This window comes from Xyrauchen texanus, chromosome 5 (assembly GCF_025860055.1).
Source record: "Xyrauchen texanus isolate HMW12.3.18 chromosome 5, RBS_HiC_50CHRs, whole genome shotgun sequence".
Lineage (NCBI taxonomy): Eukaryota > Metazoa > Chordata > Actinopteri > Cypriniformes > Catostomidae > Xyrauchen > Xyrauchen texanus.
Window position 1 is genome coordinate 47895809 of NC_068280.1, and position 19315 is coordinate 47915123.

At 38.1% G+C, this 19315-nt stretch overlaps 1 protein-coding gene across 3 annotated transcripts in view; it reads left to right on the top strand.

Annotated features, from left to right (window-relative positions):
• Nucleotides 1-19315, top strand: part of pard3ba (par-3 family cell polarity regulator beta a) — a 195367-nt gene that overhangs the window by 119834 nt on the left and 56218 nt on the right. For all 3 annotated transcript variants that reach the window (XM_052126534.1, XM_052126536.1, XM_052126535.1), the window contains exons 16-18: nt 1624-1668; nt 13638-13853; nt 17532-17715. In XM_052126534.1, coding sequence (XP_051982494.1) covers nt 1624-1668; nt 13638-13853; nt 17532-17715 — 445 coding nt within the window. The remainder of the gene's footprint in view (nt 1-1623; nt 1669-13637; nt 13854-17531; nt 17716-19315) is intronic.

Consider the following 19315-nt stretch of genomic DNA (forward strand, 5'->3'; position numbering starts at 1 on the left):
TCTCTCTCACACACACAAACTCTCCCTGTCTCTCTCTCACACACACACACTCACTCACACGCACACACACACAAAAACTCTCTCTCTCTCACACACACACACACACACAAACTCTCCTTGTCTCTCTCTCTCTCACACACACACACACACAAACTCTCTCTCTCTCTCACACACACACACACACACACACACACACACACACAAACTCTCCTTGTCTCTCTCTCTCTCTCTCTCTCACACACACACACACACACACACACACTCACACTCTCTCACTCAATCTCACAAACTCACTTTCTCTCTCTGTCTCTCTGCCTGTCTCTAGCTCTCTTTTTTCCTCCATCTTTTACTCCTGCTCTGGGCCTCACACACACATAATTCCTTGTTTTCCTCAACGGAGCGTTGCTGTAAATGCCTTTTATGTGTCGCTATGGCTTTCAAATGATTACTTATAAAATGTAATACTCATAAAATCTATCTATCTTTATGTCTGTCTGTCTGTCTGTCTGTCTGTCTGTCTGACTACAAAGAGTGTCTGTCTGTCTGTATAGATTGTCTGTCTGACTATCAGTCTGTCTGCCCTTCTGTCTGTCTGCTTATGTAGATTGTCTATCTGTCTGTCTATATTTCTGTTTTCTGTCTGACTAAATTAACTGTCTGTCTATATATTTTTCTGCCTGTCTGTCATCCATCCATCCATTTGTCAGCCCATCTGCCATATACTGTATGTCTTTCAGGACACATAGGTACACCAAAACTATAAGGATGATTGGAATGATTTTTCTTTTATTTTTTGCACATTTATTTACAGGCTTGTGTGAAATTTTGCTTTGTGTCTGTGAGTGCACAATGCAATCTGAGCGGTGTGTATGTGTGTAGTTGTGTGTGCTTATACAAACCACAGATGTTTTCAGCTGTACAGAAGCGTAGATGGCCCTGCAGAGCCCTGCCTAATTAAAACCAAGTGTGACTTCTTAGAGTATGTGAGAGTGAATGAGAGAGAGAGCTAGAATAATATTTTAGGACACAAATGGAAAAAGGAAATTAGAATTGGAGAAATACAATTACTATACTTCTTTCGGTTTATTCAGTGTTGTTCTCTGTGTTTTATAGTATATCAGTGTATTAGACATTACAAGTCAAAGTGCTTTTATTAGAAGGGGCAACACATTATAATTGCATTGGGAATATTTTCTATGAAGCATTAGTGAATTGTAATGCTTTTAAATGCCTTCCCTGCTGAATTCAAAAACTGCTTAAACCAGCCTAAGCTAGTTTGCTGGTCTTAAGATGGTTTAAGCCAATTTGAACGTTGGTGTGCCAGCTGGTCTCCCAACCCCTTCTAAAACAGTTAAACCAGACCAGTCTGACCAGTGGTAACCAACTTGGTGGGCAGCAATAACACATGAATGCAGCAGTTTTCATTGTTATAGTGCATTATATTCTCAAAAAGTGCATAAATAAGGTGACTATGGTGGTTGAAATTAAGAAAATAACATTACAATGAGTGTTATTGTACACAGAGTGTAACAATGTGTTATGTAATTGTTCTGGACTATCCTTTAGCATTATTAAATAGGTGTTATAGGAGTTGATTTGGTGTTTTATGTTTGTGTATTTCAGTGGAAGATGAGAGTAACATGGCGTCTATTCAAGGACAGAGACCTGGTAAGAATTTAAACACACACACACACATAGTCACAAACAAATCACATGGTCTGGTAATCACTGTTATGTGTGGTAAAATCACAGTACTGTACAGCCTTGAGTGTTTCACTAAGCAAACACATCAGTGTAATAAGACACCAATGTGCAATTAATAGATTAATACAAAACCATATATCTCACATGTACAGTTGTGAGATATCTAATTCATGGTCAAGCTAAGATTACTCAAGACTCAATCGTGTGATCTGAATGAAGGTGTGTAAGTTGACTCAGAGACTGAAATCTGACACCAGGTCAGTGGGTCTGTGTCTCTGTCCAGTCAAATGAAGATAAACGTTGGACAACTGCTACCCATTTGTAGTCTTTCAGGAGAGGTGAGAGAGTGAGTTGGCTTCAAGCAGTGATTGAGTTAGTGGAGGAAACACACACACACACACACACACACAGACAGTGAAAGCAGTAACCACACACTAAAAGTTAGACCACAAGCTTCATTCCAAACCCTAGTGAGCTCCTTTACTGTCTACTATCTACTTCTAAGGGTGTATTCTAACCATCATGGAACCTCAAAAGGGGATGATTTGAAATGCTGTTCATGCCCTGCTAAGAAACAAAACAGTTTAAGGGGTTTTAGCCAAGGGTTTTAGTTGGTCTCCCTGCAATGCCAAGTAAGTTTGGCTGGTCCTCTTTGACCATTTTAAAGACGTTTTGGGCACTTGTCAGCTAAGACTGGGGGACCAGGTTAACCATTCTAAGATGCTTTAAGCTGCTTTTTTCAGCTGTGTTGGCAGAAACTCTTCACTCATGTCTCATGTGCGCCAATCAAATTGTTTGCTTGTGGAAAGCGCACAAGATTTAACTAATGTTCACAGTTTATTTCAACAGAGCACATCCGTGCCCGCCCAATGTTTTAGCTAACTTGTCTCAGGAGTAAACTAAACTTAACTAAAGCAACCTGCTCCGAGGTAAATAACAACATTACAAACTTTGATATAAAGCATAAAAGTATCTGAAAAAGATAAAGGAACAAGACTATGTACTTAAAGCTGAAGTATGTAATTCTGCGCCACCAAACGGAACTGCAAAAATCTACTTTGTTTTCGAAACAGATTTCTGTATACACCCCCTGTCTGCCGTTGGTCAAACAGTCAGATTGTCCCGCCCCCAACTCACGCCATTAGTTGACTAACGTTGGGGCGGGTCTAAACGGGTCGCAGAAAACAAGCAATTTTCATACCGTTGAAACAATGCAGACTGATAGCTTCCACAGATGCATATACCATTGACTTACGGCTGGAGAGCTCTTGGTAGGTCTGGGAGGAACCATCCCCCCTCCTTCCCGGGTTTTGGCACCAGTGTAACAGGTTCAGGAAAGAGCAAGGAGGAGGCAGGAACTGGCAGATCAGTCAGCGTAACTATAATGACATAAATCAACTTAAAACACATAGGCGCACACATACACACAGCAGCCACGTGTCTCTCTCTCTCGAACTGGCGCCCCCGGCTCGTCTTTATCCCCCTCCCGTGCATCCTCATGGCCCGGCCACGCCCCCCTCCTCACATAGGTGTCACAAACTGAAAGGAATTTTTATTTTGGTTTATTTTTCTGCTAAGATAATGTCTTAAATGGATCATAATTTGAAACCTTTTCTATTAATAGTCAATATTTCCTTTGACACCTTCTACCATGTTCTATGAAAAGTTTTACATACTTGTTGCTATTTTGGCATTGCCTTAACCATAAACAATACAATCAATTCTGCCTTCGATTTGGGCCAAAACGAACTTATTAGACAGTATAATTTTGATGCTTACTGTTTGGAACAACCTTGGATTTGCAGTTTGCCTATGATGCCTAAAAAGTAAGCAGCTTGCTAGATTTTACAACCGAGCCATAGAAACCAACCACAGACATACTGTATACACAGACACAAACATATGACAATGATTCATAAATTACGGCATAATCAAAACCATGAACACTGTCGACTGAAATTTATAGTCGCTCACAGCGTGTGCATGCTTAAATAACATATGCACGCTGAAATTTAAATTCACTGCATACACATGATGGTTGTATACTTCTCAGGGGTCAGGGACAATGGTAAATACATGGCAGACTGATTGGAGTGTAGTTTTACAGATGTGGGAGCCGAGAGATATTGACAGGCTGTTCTGCTGACATGCATTTTTTCCTCTGCTCTCTGGCTTGCTCTACCTACGCCAGTCCCCTTTATATGCTCTGACATATTTCATTATTGGGATGGTCCTGAAGACGTGCCTATTTAGAGTTTAATCTGACTAAAAACCCTCAGCTAGCATTAGCCAAGATAAGTACTGCAGTACTCTAAGATGCCAACTCTCTCTCTCTCTCTCTCTCTCTCTCTCTCTGTGCATATGCTTTGCAGTAAAATCTATATATTTTTTAGTTATTGTTCCTTTATCTATTTAAGACAATTAAAGACCACTTTTTACTGAAATTTATTTCTGATTTTACTTTTAGTAATTGGCCCTGAAATGTCTCTCTGTCGGTACATTTACATGCACAATTGTAAAACTAGGAAAACATTTTTTTTAAATGGGGTAAGAAAAATAAAATTGTTATTCATTTTTTTTTTTTTTTTTTAATAAGTTTAAAGGTAACAAAGGTAATACATTTTGTTAGATTTTGCTGAAAAAAATAAAAATAAATCGAATGTCATTTAGCTTCTCATGTTTATTTTCTCTCTTGTTTTACAGAAAGAAATATCTAAACATTTTTAAAACAAGATAAATCTATAATCCGAGTCTGTCTAAGTGTACATACAGTACTAGATGGATCATAATCGAATATGCACTATCTACTCTAGGTCTGTAAGCAAAAATTTGTTTGACATTTTTACAAGAAATGTTATCTGTTTAGTCTGTAAAAACTAGTTGACCTTTTAAAGTGCATGTAAACCTACAGACTGTGTACGAATGAGATTTCACGGTCGGCGGGTTACCCATCCCAACACGATAGTTATATAATTTGTGTATATATAGGAATATTTCCTCTGTTTAGTTGCCCTAAATATTAAACTTCAGCCTGACCTCATACAACCTGAAAAAACTTGAACACTCATGTGATCTCTATGGTATAAATCACAAATCATATGACTTGCTAGCCCATGAAAATTTACCCTGGAAACTGTAATCCATTATTTTCACAAAGATTTGATCAAAAGAGTTCTTTATATATCACATGCTAGTTTTCTAAATATGACGTTAAAGGAAGCTTTCGGTCTTTCGGAGGCTTATAACACAAGTGAAACACAGGGGTAATAAATCTTACGTGTGTGTGTGTGATTTTGAAACCACATACATACCGCATAAACATTAACACATAGGATCCAAAAATAACGTTTTACCTCATGTGCCCATGACTGGTGAAATTGGAATTCCTTTTGACTATTCTGCTTTATTACCTTCTTTTATATATATATATATATACAGTGAGGAAAATAAGTATTTGAACACCCTGCTATTTTGCAAGTTCTCCCACTTAGAAATCATGGAGGGGTCTGAAATTGTCATCGTAGGTGCATGTCCACTGTGAGAGACATAATCTAAAAAAAAATCCAGAAATCACAATGTATAAATTTTTAACTATTTATTTGTATGATACAGCTGCAAATAAGTATTTGAACACCTGAGAAAATCAATGTTAATATTTGGTACAGTAGCCTTTGTTTGCAATTACAGAGGGCCAAAATCCCTCCTGCAGTGTGTGCAAACCTGGTGAAAAACTACAGGAAACGTTTGACCACTCCTCCACACAGATCTTCTCTAGATCAGTCAGGTTTCTGGGCTGTCGCTGAGAAACACGGAGTTTGAGCTCACTCCAAAGATTCTCTATTGGGTTTAGGTCTGGAGACTGGCTAGGCCACGCCAGAACCTTGATATGCTTCTTACAGAGCCACTCCTTGGTTATCCTGGCTGTGTGCTTGGGTCATTGTCATGTTGGAAGACCCAGCCTCGACCCATCTTCAATGCTCTAACTGAGGGAAGGAGGTTGTTCCCCAAAATCACGCAATACATGGCCCCGGTCATCCTCTCCTTAATACAGTGCAGTCAGCCCTGTCCCATGTGCAGAAAAACACCCCCAAAGCATGATGCTACCACCCCCATGCTTCACAGTAGGGATGGTGTTCTTGGGATGGTACTCATCATTCTTCTTCCTCCAAACACGGTTAGTGGAATTATGACCAAAAAGTTATATTTTGGTCTCATCTGACCACATGACTTTCTCCCATGACTCCTCTGGATCATCCAAATGGTCATTGGCAAACTTAAGACGGGCCTTGACATGTGCTGGTTTAAGCAGGGGAACCTTCCGTGCCATGCATGATTTCAAACCATGACGTCTTAGTGTATTACCAACAGTAACCTTGGAAACGGTGGTCCCAGCTCTTTTCAGGTCATTGACCAGCTCCTCCTGTGTAGTTCTGGGCTAATTTCTCACCTTTCTTAGGATCATTGAGACCCTTGCATGGAGCCCCAGTCCGAGGGAGATTGACAGTCATGTTTAGCTTCTTCCATTTTCTAATGATTACTCCAACAGTGGACCTTTTTTCACCAAGCTGCTTGGCAATTTCCCCGTAGCCCTTTCCAGCCTTGTGGAGGTGTACAATTTTGTCTCTAGTGTCTTTGGACAGCTCTTTGGTCTTGGCCATGTTAGTAGTTGGATTCTTACTGATTGTATGGGGTGGACAGGTGTCTTTATGCAGCTAACGACCTCAAACAGGTGCATCTAATTTAGGATAATAAATGGAGTGGAGGTGGACATTTTAAAGGCAGACTAACAGGTCTTTGAGGGTCAGAATTCTAGCTGATAGACAGGTGTTCAAATACTTATTTGCAGCTGTATCATACAAATAAATAGTTAAAGAATCATACATTGTGATTTCTGGATTTTCTTTTTTAGATTATGTCTCTCACAGTGGACATGCACCTACGATGACAATTTCAGACCCCTCCATGATTTCCAAGTGGGAGAACTTGCAAAATAGCAGGGTGTTCAAATACTTATTTTCCTCACTGTGTGTATATATATATATATAAACAAATTATAATATAGATAATTAAAATGAATTACATTATTTTTCCACACAAGTGAAGCACTAAAAAATAATAATACAAAAAGTGGCTTTAGAATGCAATATCTTGTTTATTTCCATATTATTGACCCTATCATTGGCCTACAGTTCAAAGAAGTCCATTTTACAATTGAATTCGGCAATCAGTCCGAGATTTATTATAAGAGCTTGTTCAAGGACGTGTCAACATACACCTGCGTCAGACGGATGCTTTTGGAGCGTCTTGGTTGCGTTGCATCATAAACATACCATTTTAATGTCGCTCTGTCAAGTTAAACCAAGTTTGAAACTTAGAAATACACATGAGATCCCTGCCTTTGGATTTGCGCTCCATCAAGCTGTGTTTGAACACAAGAACACATCCTCATATTGTGTTGTCTGCCCTCGGCAAGTGTCTTGTTCTCCGTATAAGCTGCAGAGAGTTTTTTTTTAACTGATTTTTTTGCATATTCATGAATATTCATTAGGATACTTGGCATTTTCTCAAAACTACACTTACCCATATGTTGCTACAATACTTTTGCAGCATTATATACTAGTCTCTTGGTGTCACCTTATGTGTGGAATACCACCTGTCACTAATACCAGGAAGACTTACCGTGATTGTGTTCCTCATATTTCCATTTTCACTAGTTTCCTGGCTAAAGTTGTGCTGGTAAATTTGAAGTGGAAACTGTTTGAAGATACACAGCCATCAACGACCTTTGATTTGATTCGCTCAAAGCACTTTCATCCGTGAGTGTCAGACTGTCATTCTTAAGCAATAGAGCTCAACAGTCAAATTCTGGAAGTAAAATTCCCATTAATTTTTTCATAAGGAAATTTATTTTTACTGATAACCTTCAAGTGTGGTAGACCTACCGTGGTATATGCTTCTGTTGAAACCATCAGTCCAGGTTGTTTCATCATTTAAAAAAAAATCTATAGAGAGAATTCCTGGTAAAGCATTCCACTACTTATGATCTTGAGGGGGTAAATCCCCCTAAAAGAGAATTGCTGTAAACAAATCGTGGCAAAATAGCTCTGCAGCAACAGCTCACTTCCAAGATGCAATGTCTCCCCACACTCTCAAACTACTTGCAAATTTGTATATATCTGAATATTATTGAATTAACATAAACATATATTGTTTCTCAACTTAGTCATTTTAATTTGATAACACCGTTTTTTGATAACAAGCTTCATGGGATTGTACATAACGTCTTTATAGCGGGATTGAACTACACAGTCTTGTACTTAGGCCTTTTGTCTGATTCTCAAATACTTTTTTCTTCAAATTAAAGTTTGTAATGTTGCGTTTCACCTTGGAGCAGGTTGGTTTGGTTTGATTTGGTTTATGGCTAACTCTTTGTGAAGTACTTTATTAAATCCCAATGGAAAAAATTAAGAAAAATAGTTTTATACAGAACCAAGATGGCTGAAAAGCTGGCTGGTGCTGTTGCGCTCTGTCTTTTTATTTACTTGCCAAAGCCAGTCTTTATTCCAATTTGGCACTTTGCAATATGACCCTACTTGTTTTTAGGTGTTATTTCAATGGTTTGTGTGAGCAAAGGTTTTATTTGTTGAGTCGAGCAAAGCAAAAAAATGGTGTGCTTTATAGCTGATGGCAATAAAGCACAGTGTGTATGTTGGGTACAATGATGAGCCAAGTCCCGGCCTGCAGGAGAGGAGAACATATCCATTAAGAGGAGAGATGAAAGATGCTGCAGGCATCATTCTCTCTCTCTCTCTCTCTCTCTCTCTCTCTCTCTCTCTCTCTCTCATTGGCTTCTCGCCAACACACCTACATTCCCTCTGGCACGTCTTGGCCCTTCACCTCCTCATCTGTCTCTCTCTCTCTCTCTCTGTCTTATCTTTCCATAGAAGACCACTCATGGAGCCTGCGTTACTCACGGGCTCTTGCTTAAGTTCACAGTTCACCATACCTCTTTTTATCCCTCTGTCTTTTTCATATTTTTCCTTTCTAAACTGCAAAATATACATTTCTGGATCAGTGTTTTGTCTTGATATCTAGTAAAGAGTCTTAAAACAAGATCAATATAAGGATACACTAATGAGCCAAAACATTATGCCACCAAAAGTGTCGACCCGCTGAAGCATGAACTCTCAAGACCCCTAAAGGTGTCCTCTAGTATCTGGCACCAAGGCATTAGCAGCAGATCCTTGGAGTACTGCAAGTTGCGAGGTGGAGCCACTGCGGATTGGACTTGGTCCAGCACATCCCACAGATGCTCAATCGTATTGAGATCTGGGAATTTGGAGGCCAGGCAACATCTTGAACTCTTCATCATGTTCCTCAACCCATTTCTGAACAATGTGTGTAGTGTGGCAGGGCACAGTAACCTGCTGAAAGAGGCCACTGCCATCAGGGAATACCATTGCCATGAAGGGGTGTACCTGGTCTGCAATGATGTTTAGGTAGGATGAGGCGACCTTCTTCCACTGCTCCAAGGTCCAGTTCCAACGCTTGCGTGCCCATTGTAGGATTTTTTTTTGCGATGCACTGTGTGTTGTGACGCATTCCTCCTATAACCAACATTAAAACTTTCTGTGACATGTGCCATAGTAGATTTTCTGTTGGTTCTGAACAGACGGGATAGCCATCATTGCCCTCGCGTATCGATGAGCCTTGGGCACCCAACACCTTGTCGCCAGTTTGTCCCTGCTCGGGCCACTGCTGACAAGGAGCACCTCACTAGTCTTGCCGTTTCAGATACTCTGACCCAGTCATTTGGCCATAACAATTTGGTCCTTGTCAAAGTCGCTTGCGTTGACTACGAGAACTGATTGTTTGATTACCATCTAATCTACCCAAACCTTGACATGTGGCCTTGTTTGGAGATGATCAGTGTTGTTCGCTTCACCTGTGAGTGTTTTGGCTTATCGATGTATTTTCTTTACACCAATTGTTTTTCTTGTTTACAACTATATAAGGTTCCTGTGGAGTAAGACATAAACACTTAATTCAAGATATATTCTCTGTAAACAGGTCTTATCTTGTGCAGGTTAGCTTTTCAAGAGTATTGATCTTGTTTAGATGTTTTTACTTGGCAATAAGACAAGAAAATAATTTTTCAGTTTATGTGCTGTATAGCAGTTGCCCAGTTTCTGTTTGCCCGGCATTGGCCCTGAAGAACTGGTTTTGCTCATTTGTTTGTTTTTGCCTGTGTCCGTTTCTTGTTTCATCTCATTATTTTCCCCTTTCTTGATAATGACAGTATACAGATATCTGTCTGCTGAAGATAGTTTGCCAATTACCGTTTTTTTTTTTTCCTAAGAAGTTGTTAAAATGACTTTCCTTTTTCACAGTCTGTCTACAGTCTCTCTCTCGCTTGTCGTGTTTGTTGTTGATTGAGGCTGAAAGCAGCCATGTTGTTCTAGTTTAGATTGATTTGTGTAACCCCTCCCTACGAGAACCATCTGTTTAGTTATATGTTTGTGCATGCATGCGTTGCACAATATTCAAGCCTATGGAAATGAAATCTACATTTCAAATACTGCACGCCACTGTTTAGATCTTATTGGTTTAAGATGGATTTAATACAAATAATGATGGACAAAAAGTTGTAGTTATGTTCAGATGTATTTAGGGTATGAAAGTTAATAAGCTTGTTTACATTTTTAGGTGCTTATCTGAGAATAGTTTTACAAAATGATTTTATAATTATTTGCTGTAGTATCTATGTTGTCCTTTCCTGTACTTGTTAAAGTTATCATTCCTTGAAAATGTAATGCTTGTATTACTTGAACATTTAAGATATTTTTTTCAACTGAAACTTTTGAATCAAACTTTTAACTGGTCACATCGACATCAGGTTGTGGACTTGGTGTGAGTTTAAAAATCTGTATTTGTAGGATTTCAATACAGAATCATAGTATTTACAAATGCATTTTTCCCATTAGGGGACACAATTTTTGTAATCACATTTTCACTGAAAGCTGATATCTGGTAGTTTACTGACTTTAAGTGAACTTGGTTTACCCAAAAATGAAAATTCTGTTAATTACTCACGTCATTCAAAATCTGTATGACTTTCTGTCATGGGAATCAAAAGGGTCTGTCTGTCTGTCAGTCAGTCAATCGATCGTGTATATATATATATATATATTTAAATCTTCATGGATTTTTTTTTGCCATATAATGACAGTGAATAGTGACTTTGTTCTCTCAAGCTCCAAAAATGACAAAAAACACAAACCACAGAAAAATATGTTGATTCAAGCTGTGCTCTATTTTCCAAGTCTTCTGAAGCAACGTGATCCGTTTTGTGATGAACAGAAAAAAGTTGTTATTCACACTCAAAATACTTCAAATTCCTCTGTCACCCAAATCAATTATGGCAACTGTGGCCTTAATATAAAATCGAATTTGTCTTGCGTATCTTGTGACCAAACGTCATTACATCATTTATTTATTTATTTTGGAGCTTTACAGACTGAAGTCACTATTCGCTTTCATTATCTGGCAAAACTTTTGGTAATACTTTCTATGAAGCCTATATTTATAATGCATTGTAAAGGCATTATAATGCTTTAGTAATGGCTCATAATACACCTTATAATATGTTATAATATTTAAGAAGTTATTGTAACCACAATTATATATTGCATAATACTTAGCTATTCATAGTTATACCTTAGCGTATATCGGCAGAAGGTATAATGTATTTAGTGTGTGTGTGTGTGTGTGTGTGTGTGTGCGTGTGCGCGCGCGCCCGCCCGCCCGTCCGTCCGTCCGTCCAAATAAGACCACTCATGGAACCCAAGAATAAAAAAGAAATCTAACCGATTCTATTTTAGTCTCTTTTTAATAAACTTTCATGTTTGTGCATCTTATTTGGAGACTTGTATTATAAAAAACTTCCATTCTATAAGTTTGACTTGTAATGTATTGTACGTTACATGTTTGTGTTTTGGCTGTTTATAATACTATATATTATGGTATCCTTTTGCAACTTAAATCAGGCAAAGACACTTATAATATAATCACTTCTTTAAGCCTTTTAATTGTTTACACTGTACAGCATTTATACGATTAACTTTATTAGCTTTTGCTGCATCAAAATTGGATGTTGCTTGTGTTATAATGCATTATACTCTTTAGTATAACTATGAATAGAAGTCTTACAATGTATTATAACTGTATTTATGAGAAGTTAACTTATTATAAGGTGCATTATTAGGGGATATGTATAATGTATACTTTACAATGCATTATAAATATTGGCTTCATAGAAAGTGTTACCCATATGAGTTCAGAGTGACTTTGGGGCGAGTATTGGAACAGAGTTTTATTTTTGGTTGTTCAATATCTTTTTAAGACCTAAATGCATGATTTATTTTTCCTGCATGCAAGTTTTACCTCTCAAGCACCAAGAACTTCTCTGTTTTTCTTTTTCTTCTTGCTTCCTTGCTTGCTGACCTTTCAGTGGTTGGAGCCCTCCAGTTTGTGCTGTTCCTTCATTTCATTCTACTTTGCATTGTTGTTCTGCTCCCTCACGTCCTGTTTCTTTTCCTTTCATCATTGCTGTTGGCTGTTTGCATTGCATACGGCCTCATAGTTGTGCTTCATCTGCCAATACTCCATCTGATGTTCCTCACATCCATCCTCACCCCTGGACTACTTCTGCTGTTCCTTTTCGCTTTAGTATTGGTGCATGTCTGGTCCACGTTTGGAACACCTCATTTATTCTGTAACGCTCTTGCACCCTCACCTTGAGATTTCATCATCCACCCTTCTTGACCCCTCTTTCCTCATACCGTCTTTACATATTTCATCTGTCTGTTCTTTGAATGTGTCTAGCTCCATTAGACTTTAAGCTCAGCTCACCGTACAACTGTTGTATTCTCATTTTTCAACTTATGACCCTGCTGAAAAGACTAGACTTTCATGCTTGTCCGGGCTGGTTTGGTGCTGGTCTGGTGCTGGTCAAGCTTGATGTTTTTCATTAGCGAAACTTGGCTGGGGAAGTTGGTTAACCCAGGAATTATAGAAATATTTCACCCAAAAAGAAAATTCTGTCATCATTTACTCAACCTCACGTCTTTCCAAACCCGTATAACTTTCTTTCTTCTAAGGAACAATGAAGGAGCTGTAAGGTTTAAAGCATCATTAAGGTACTATAAAAGTAATCCATGTATGTAACGCTGTATTCCAAGTCTTCTAAAGCCATACGATAAGTTTGTGTGAGAAACATGCTTAATTTTAAGTTGTTATTCACTGGAAATCTTCCCCTCTGCCAGAGTTTTCAAATTTAATTTGCAATTTTTAGAAATATTTACAAATATGTGCCATGCCAGATTTCAAGTCAATGATGCCGAATGATGCTGGTTGTTACGTATGTTGTAATTAATCACATTGCGGCAAGTTAATATGGTTACATTTTAGATTTAACTTTCCGTGAATGACTACTTAAATTTCAAATCAGGAGTATAGTGGATGAGCTATGTGGACTACTTTTATGGGTGTTTGAATTGTTTTTTTGAGTTGACAGTGTTTGTTCCCTTTCACTATCATTGTATGGAAAAGAGCACCTGGGACAATTAGCTAAACTTCTAATTTTGTGTTTCTTGAAAGAAAGTTGGTTGAAGGGGTTTGCAACAACATGAGGGCGAGTAAATGACAAAAATTACATTTTGGGGTGAACAATTTCTCTTTGGGAAACCAGAATTTCCATACTAGGAACCAACATTTAAAACTAGCAATGCTTGTCTTTTCAGTAGGGCACCCTACCTTACCCTTCAAATCTTCACTGGATATCTTTAACCATTTCTTAACATCTGTTCCACCCTTCAATACCTCAATCCATACGTCCTTCCATTTCTAACATCACCCCATTTCCCATATCTCAGAACCCCTCTCCTCTAACGGGATGGCACTTGGGCCCACTCTGGGTCTGCAGAAGTCCAGTTCTCTGGAGAGTCTCCAGACAGCGATGGAGGACGTCAGTAAAGACGAGGTTCCCTTCCACCGTCCACGCGCTCATATGGTGAGAGGCCGCGGCTGCAACCTCAGCTTTCGCCATGCCATCGACAAATCCTACGACGGACCCTCCGAACCTGAGGACGGTGAGTTCAGAGAGCCAAATGCAGATTTTTACAATTAAATATCATTGATTATGGAGTCGCATAACTGACAAAATTTTTATAAATTAAATATATAAATAGTAAATTATATTAATGTAATGGAGTAAATAAAAACTAAGTAGTGAAATGTTAGTTAAATAATTAAAAATGTTGGTGGTGTATTGATTTGAAAATTAAAAAATTTAAAAACAAGATTTTAATTAATAAATCATTATTTAATTTAGCAGAATAACTGACATGAAATATGGCATGAAATTATAATTTTAGTTTTTTTACAAATTGCTATACACCCTCTCATCTGAGAAAATCACCATTTACTATCAATTTGTTTCAAATAACTTTTTTTTTTTTTTTTTTTTTTTAACGTTTGTGGACAATAAAAAGAAAAATGTTAATGTTTATGCTGCTCTTTTCCATACAAGAATGAATTGTGAGAAATACTTTAATTAGTCAATAATTGTTGAAACAGATAAAATTATATAAAATAAATGAACAAAAATATTATGAAATGCAACACTGATTAAATAAAAATGTATTTAGTGAAATGTGAGTTTTCTTAAAAATATTAGCCTATTAATATAAGTAGACAATTCACTAATTTAAATTAGAAAAATAATAAAATATACAGTATTTTAATAAAAAAAATTACAAAATTGTTAATCATAATTAATTTGATTTGAATACTTTTCATTTATTGAACAGAACAACTGAAATTAAATTCAGCATAAAATACAGTATGAAATGCACCTTAAAATTATAAAGTCAGCAGAGTCTAAAGTATTTTTTACTATGGTTGGTGCCTCAACTAGTCTGTAAGTGTCTAATGCAAAATAGCAGTACTATATTAATTATGTTTTATTTTTAATTTTAATGACTTTGTCCGTTATATTACTCCATAATTGAATGCTAAAATGTGGTGGTGTAATTACAAAAGGCCTTCAGTGGCTTTCTGTCATTAGCAATGCTAAAATTATTGCTCACAAAAACAAAACTACATTAATGAAAAGCATGTGTGTATTGCATACCAGAAAAGCACATTGCTGAGTACAGTAGCGAGATTGTCATGAGTTTTGACGAACATGTGCTTACAGTTAACTCAACTGCATACCATTGCCTTTCATGTTTCCAGTTGCCAAAAGTGCATCAGGAGAATTGAAATGCTTGCTTTGCATTTCTTGTTCAACAAGTTTCACTCACTTAAACACAGTGTGAAATAAAAATGGTGTACTTTCTTAAAGGAATAGTTCTTCCAAAAAATTGCCATAATTTTGTTCACACTCATGTAGTCGCTTTTAAATGTATGCACATGACAGACTTTTTTTTTAATTATTATTACAAAGGGACTAAACAGTGCATTCAGTTTATGTTCCCTATGAATCTAACCCATGATATTGGTAGCGGCATACTCTACCTGTTGAGCTACAGGATAAGCCAAAACATTATGACCTCCTGCCTAATATGCTGCTTGCCACCAAAACAGCGCCGACCCGCCGAGGCATGGACTCTACAAGACCCCTGAAGGTGTCCTGTGCTATCTGGAACCAAGACATTTGCTGCAGATCCTTCAAGTCCTTTAAGTTGTGAGGTGGAGCCACCATGAATTGGACTTGTTGGTCCAGCAAATCCCACAGATGCTCAATCGGATTGAGATCTGATGAATTTGGAGGCCAGAGCAACAACTTGAAATGTTCCTCATGTTCCTCAAACCATTCCTGAACAATGTGTGTAGTGTGGCAGGGTGCATTATACTGCTGAAATAGGCCACTGCTATCAGGGAATACGATTGCCATGAAAGGGTGTACCTGGTCTGCAATGATGTTTAGGTAGGTGGCATATGTCAAATTGATGTACACATGAATTGCCGGATCCAGGGTTTCCCAGTAGAACATTGCCAAGAACAGTCGTTCTCAGCCTTTTTGACTCTTAAGGCCCCCCATTGTTGGAGAAAATATTCGAAGGCCCCCCATGTAGGCTACTAGATATTTATATTCTAATAAAGTATATTCTTCATAAAAATCAAGCTGTTGTAGGGAGTTATAAAATTTTTAGCATTTTCAGTAAGTTGAAGTATAATAATTATATAAAAATGATAGTTATCTATCATATTTTAAGAGATAATATAGAGAGATAAATAGTTTTAAGAGATCATGAGGCCCCCCTGGAAGTGTGCTGAGGGCCCCCTAGTGGGTTCCGACCCCCTGGTTGAGAACCACTGGCCCAGATCATCACACTCCCTCCACCAGCTTGTCATCGTCCCACACTACATCTTGGTGCCATCACTTCCCCAGGTAAACTGTGCACGTGTACACGGCCGTCCACGTGATGAAAACGGGGATGAAAACGGGACTCATCAGACCAGTTCCTGTGCTCATGTGCCCATTGTAGGTGCTTTCGACAGTGGACACAGGGGTCATCATAGGCACTCTTAGCGGTCTGTGGCAACGCAGCCCCATACGCAGCAGGATGTGATGCGACACATTCTTCCTGTAAACATCATTGCATTTTCTGTGACTTGGGCCACAGTAGACCTTCTGTTGGTTCGGACCAGACGGTATAGCCTTCCCTCATGCATCAATGAGCCTTGGGTACCCAACACCCTGTCGCCATTTTTTGGCTTATCACTCCTCGGATCACTGTCGGTGCAAATTATGTCAGAAGTTTTGTTTTTGGTTGAACTATCCCTTTGAAACTCATCATTCAGTCTGATACTGTATCACAGAGCAGCTGGGAGCCAATAAATAAGAAAAGCCCGTTTATAAAATTATAAGCTCATTTCAGAGATGAATTTGATTCTCTCAGTGACTCATTGAGCTGTGAAGGGTGAATCAGCAAAAGCAAGTAATCAAATCAATCAAATCACTTTATTGTCACACTACCATGTACACAAGTGCAACAGTAGGTGAAAGTCTTGTGTGCAGTTCCGAGCAACATAGCAGTCATGACAGTGACGAGACATATACCAATTACAGTGAACTACATATCACTTATTTCTTCTGAAACTCTGTCAACTCCAGCACTTAGTAAGCACATTCTAGGGCAAGTATCACCTCTCCCCCTCTCTTTGACACCAAAGACCCCTTCTGAATGAGAAATAGAGAGGAAAATGAAGCAATATCCAGAGATATTTTAAAGCTTTGAGGTTTCAGACTTCATAAATAGATGTCAAGCTACTGTACCATTGAGATGGTGGTAGTCAAATAGAGGTTTGTGGTGACCAGAAAGCTTTGTAACAGCATGCCCAATGCAAGGAGTCTCGGCACATCATAGTGTTCCTTAAATTCATTTAATCCTTTTTACTTCATTTACCTTATTTTTGCAATTCAACAAATTCTCGAAAAATAATTTTCTGATTTAATATCCTGTTTTACTCATATATACACTATCGGTCAAAAGTTTTGAAACACTTGACTGAACTTAGGCCATTATAAAAAAATACATATTTTGCAATTTTGGCTTTTTGTGTGTTTGTTACACTATTTATATGATAAATAGTAAGGCATACCAAAGACAAGTGGGCAAAACTCAATAAAATGGATCAGGTACATGAGGTCCCAGGTCATTAAAGACCAGAGGCATGCATTTAATGGTTCAATGTATGGGTTAAATGTATTGAATGTCAATGTATGTATTCATCTTTGTGTTTTTGTTTTTTGCTAACAGATGACTCTGAGGAAGACTCCGGAAGAGACACGCCTGCCAGCGGCTCCTCTCGACAGGAACTGGATGATGACAAGAAGGCAAAGAAAAAGAAAGCCAAAAAGAAGAAAGAGAAAAAGAGCAAAAAGAAGGCCGAGCCCGAAGACCTGGAGAAAAAGACCAAGAAAAAAGGATTTGGTTTGTTGAGGTACGAGTCTGAGAGCACCACAATCACAGTTTTACTAACACCAGCGCTGACTGCCTAGACAGCATATTAAGGCATCATAGGCACACGGAAGCTGTTGTAGAAGGTAGACAGCATAATTATGCTTCCTTCTGAAATACCTTGTTTTGACCACAATCTATGACAGAATCAAATGCATCCTTCACAGAGAAGGTGATGCGATGAACTTGGTGAAATAAACCAATCCAAAATCCAAGATGAGGTGAGAGTGGTGCATGGAGTCCAAAATAGTCACTTATGAGGTTCTATTTCTGTTAGGATGCTGTTAGACAGTAAGGCAGCTCACATGGATTTGGATCAAAGCTATGGTTTCACCACAAAGTACGGTAGAAATGGTCATGAAATTTACGACTGTTTTTACTACATTATAAGTGGACTCAGTGGAAAAAAATACAGTTTTAAATAGCATGTTTCCTCAGTTTAACTAGCTGAATATTTACTCTATGCTGAACCATTGAGATAGGAAGGGCACTGTAGGCCCAACCCTTACCAGCTCTTTGATTAATGGTACTACAGAGGGGTCCGATTTAGAAAGGGCCCCTTGACGCAGCTGCACATTGAGGCCTTGCTGTAATCACAGCACCATGGTAATTGAGGACGACAAAGTGAACCAACTATACACTGTCTCTGTGTGATGTATAAATGTATGCAACTAGGGGTTTAAACAGATAAGATGACAAACATACAGTGATGTCCAGGCTGTTAATAGAGATCGAGAGGTCTTGTGTTTGAGGGTTTTATATTTGGGGTTCATGCACAATAGCTTTCCTTCATGACAGAGATGAGGACTCTTCTTTTGAGATAAAGAGTATTTGATTGACAGTGCATGACTCTTTAAAGTAAACCATGAAAGAACGTCTGTGTTTCTTCTGTAAAGTAAAAAAGACGATTATGTTCTGCCCGCTCCGACTATAAATGTATCAGAAGATTTGTGGCACGTGCACTGTGTTCAAGGCGTACCAGCATGCAGAAAACCGAAGTATACTTTGGCCTTAAGGGGATGAGTTTTAAAGGGGGATATTGCTAGTGTTTAATGTTTTGTTGTGTTGTAGTTTTGGAGGGTACCATTATGGTGAAGTTTGGAGCTTGAGCTAACGATGAGGTCAGGTATATTTTGCACATAATATTGATTGCTTGCTTCACTAAGTAATTGTTGTTAACTATAGCATAGTTACTAAACTACACTCTGTAGTGCTTCCAACCAGCATGTATTCAGCATACTTGCATTCACTAGAACTAAAAGCCATGTATTTGAGTTACACTGACATATCTAATTTTGTTGTATTTAACCAACTCAACTAGGTTCTTTCTACACAAAGTGTTTGTGTTGAGAATACACGTTATTTTAAATTAAGAAAACACATTTAAATCACGTGGAAACACTGTCACGATTGAATCAAGTTCAGCCAAAGTGCACTAAAAAAGGGAAAGCAGCTCTGTTGAATAAACAGTACTTAACCAGTACACTTGAAATCGACTTAAAATAATAGTTTGAGATGAAAACATAATTATATTGCATGAAGTCCAAGTGATATTCAACACCGTAATCAAAAAAATGATATGG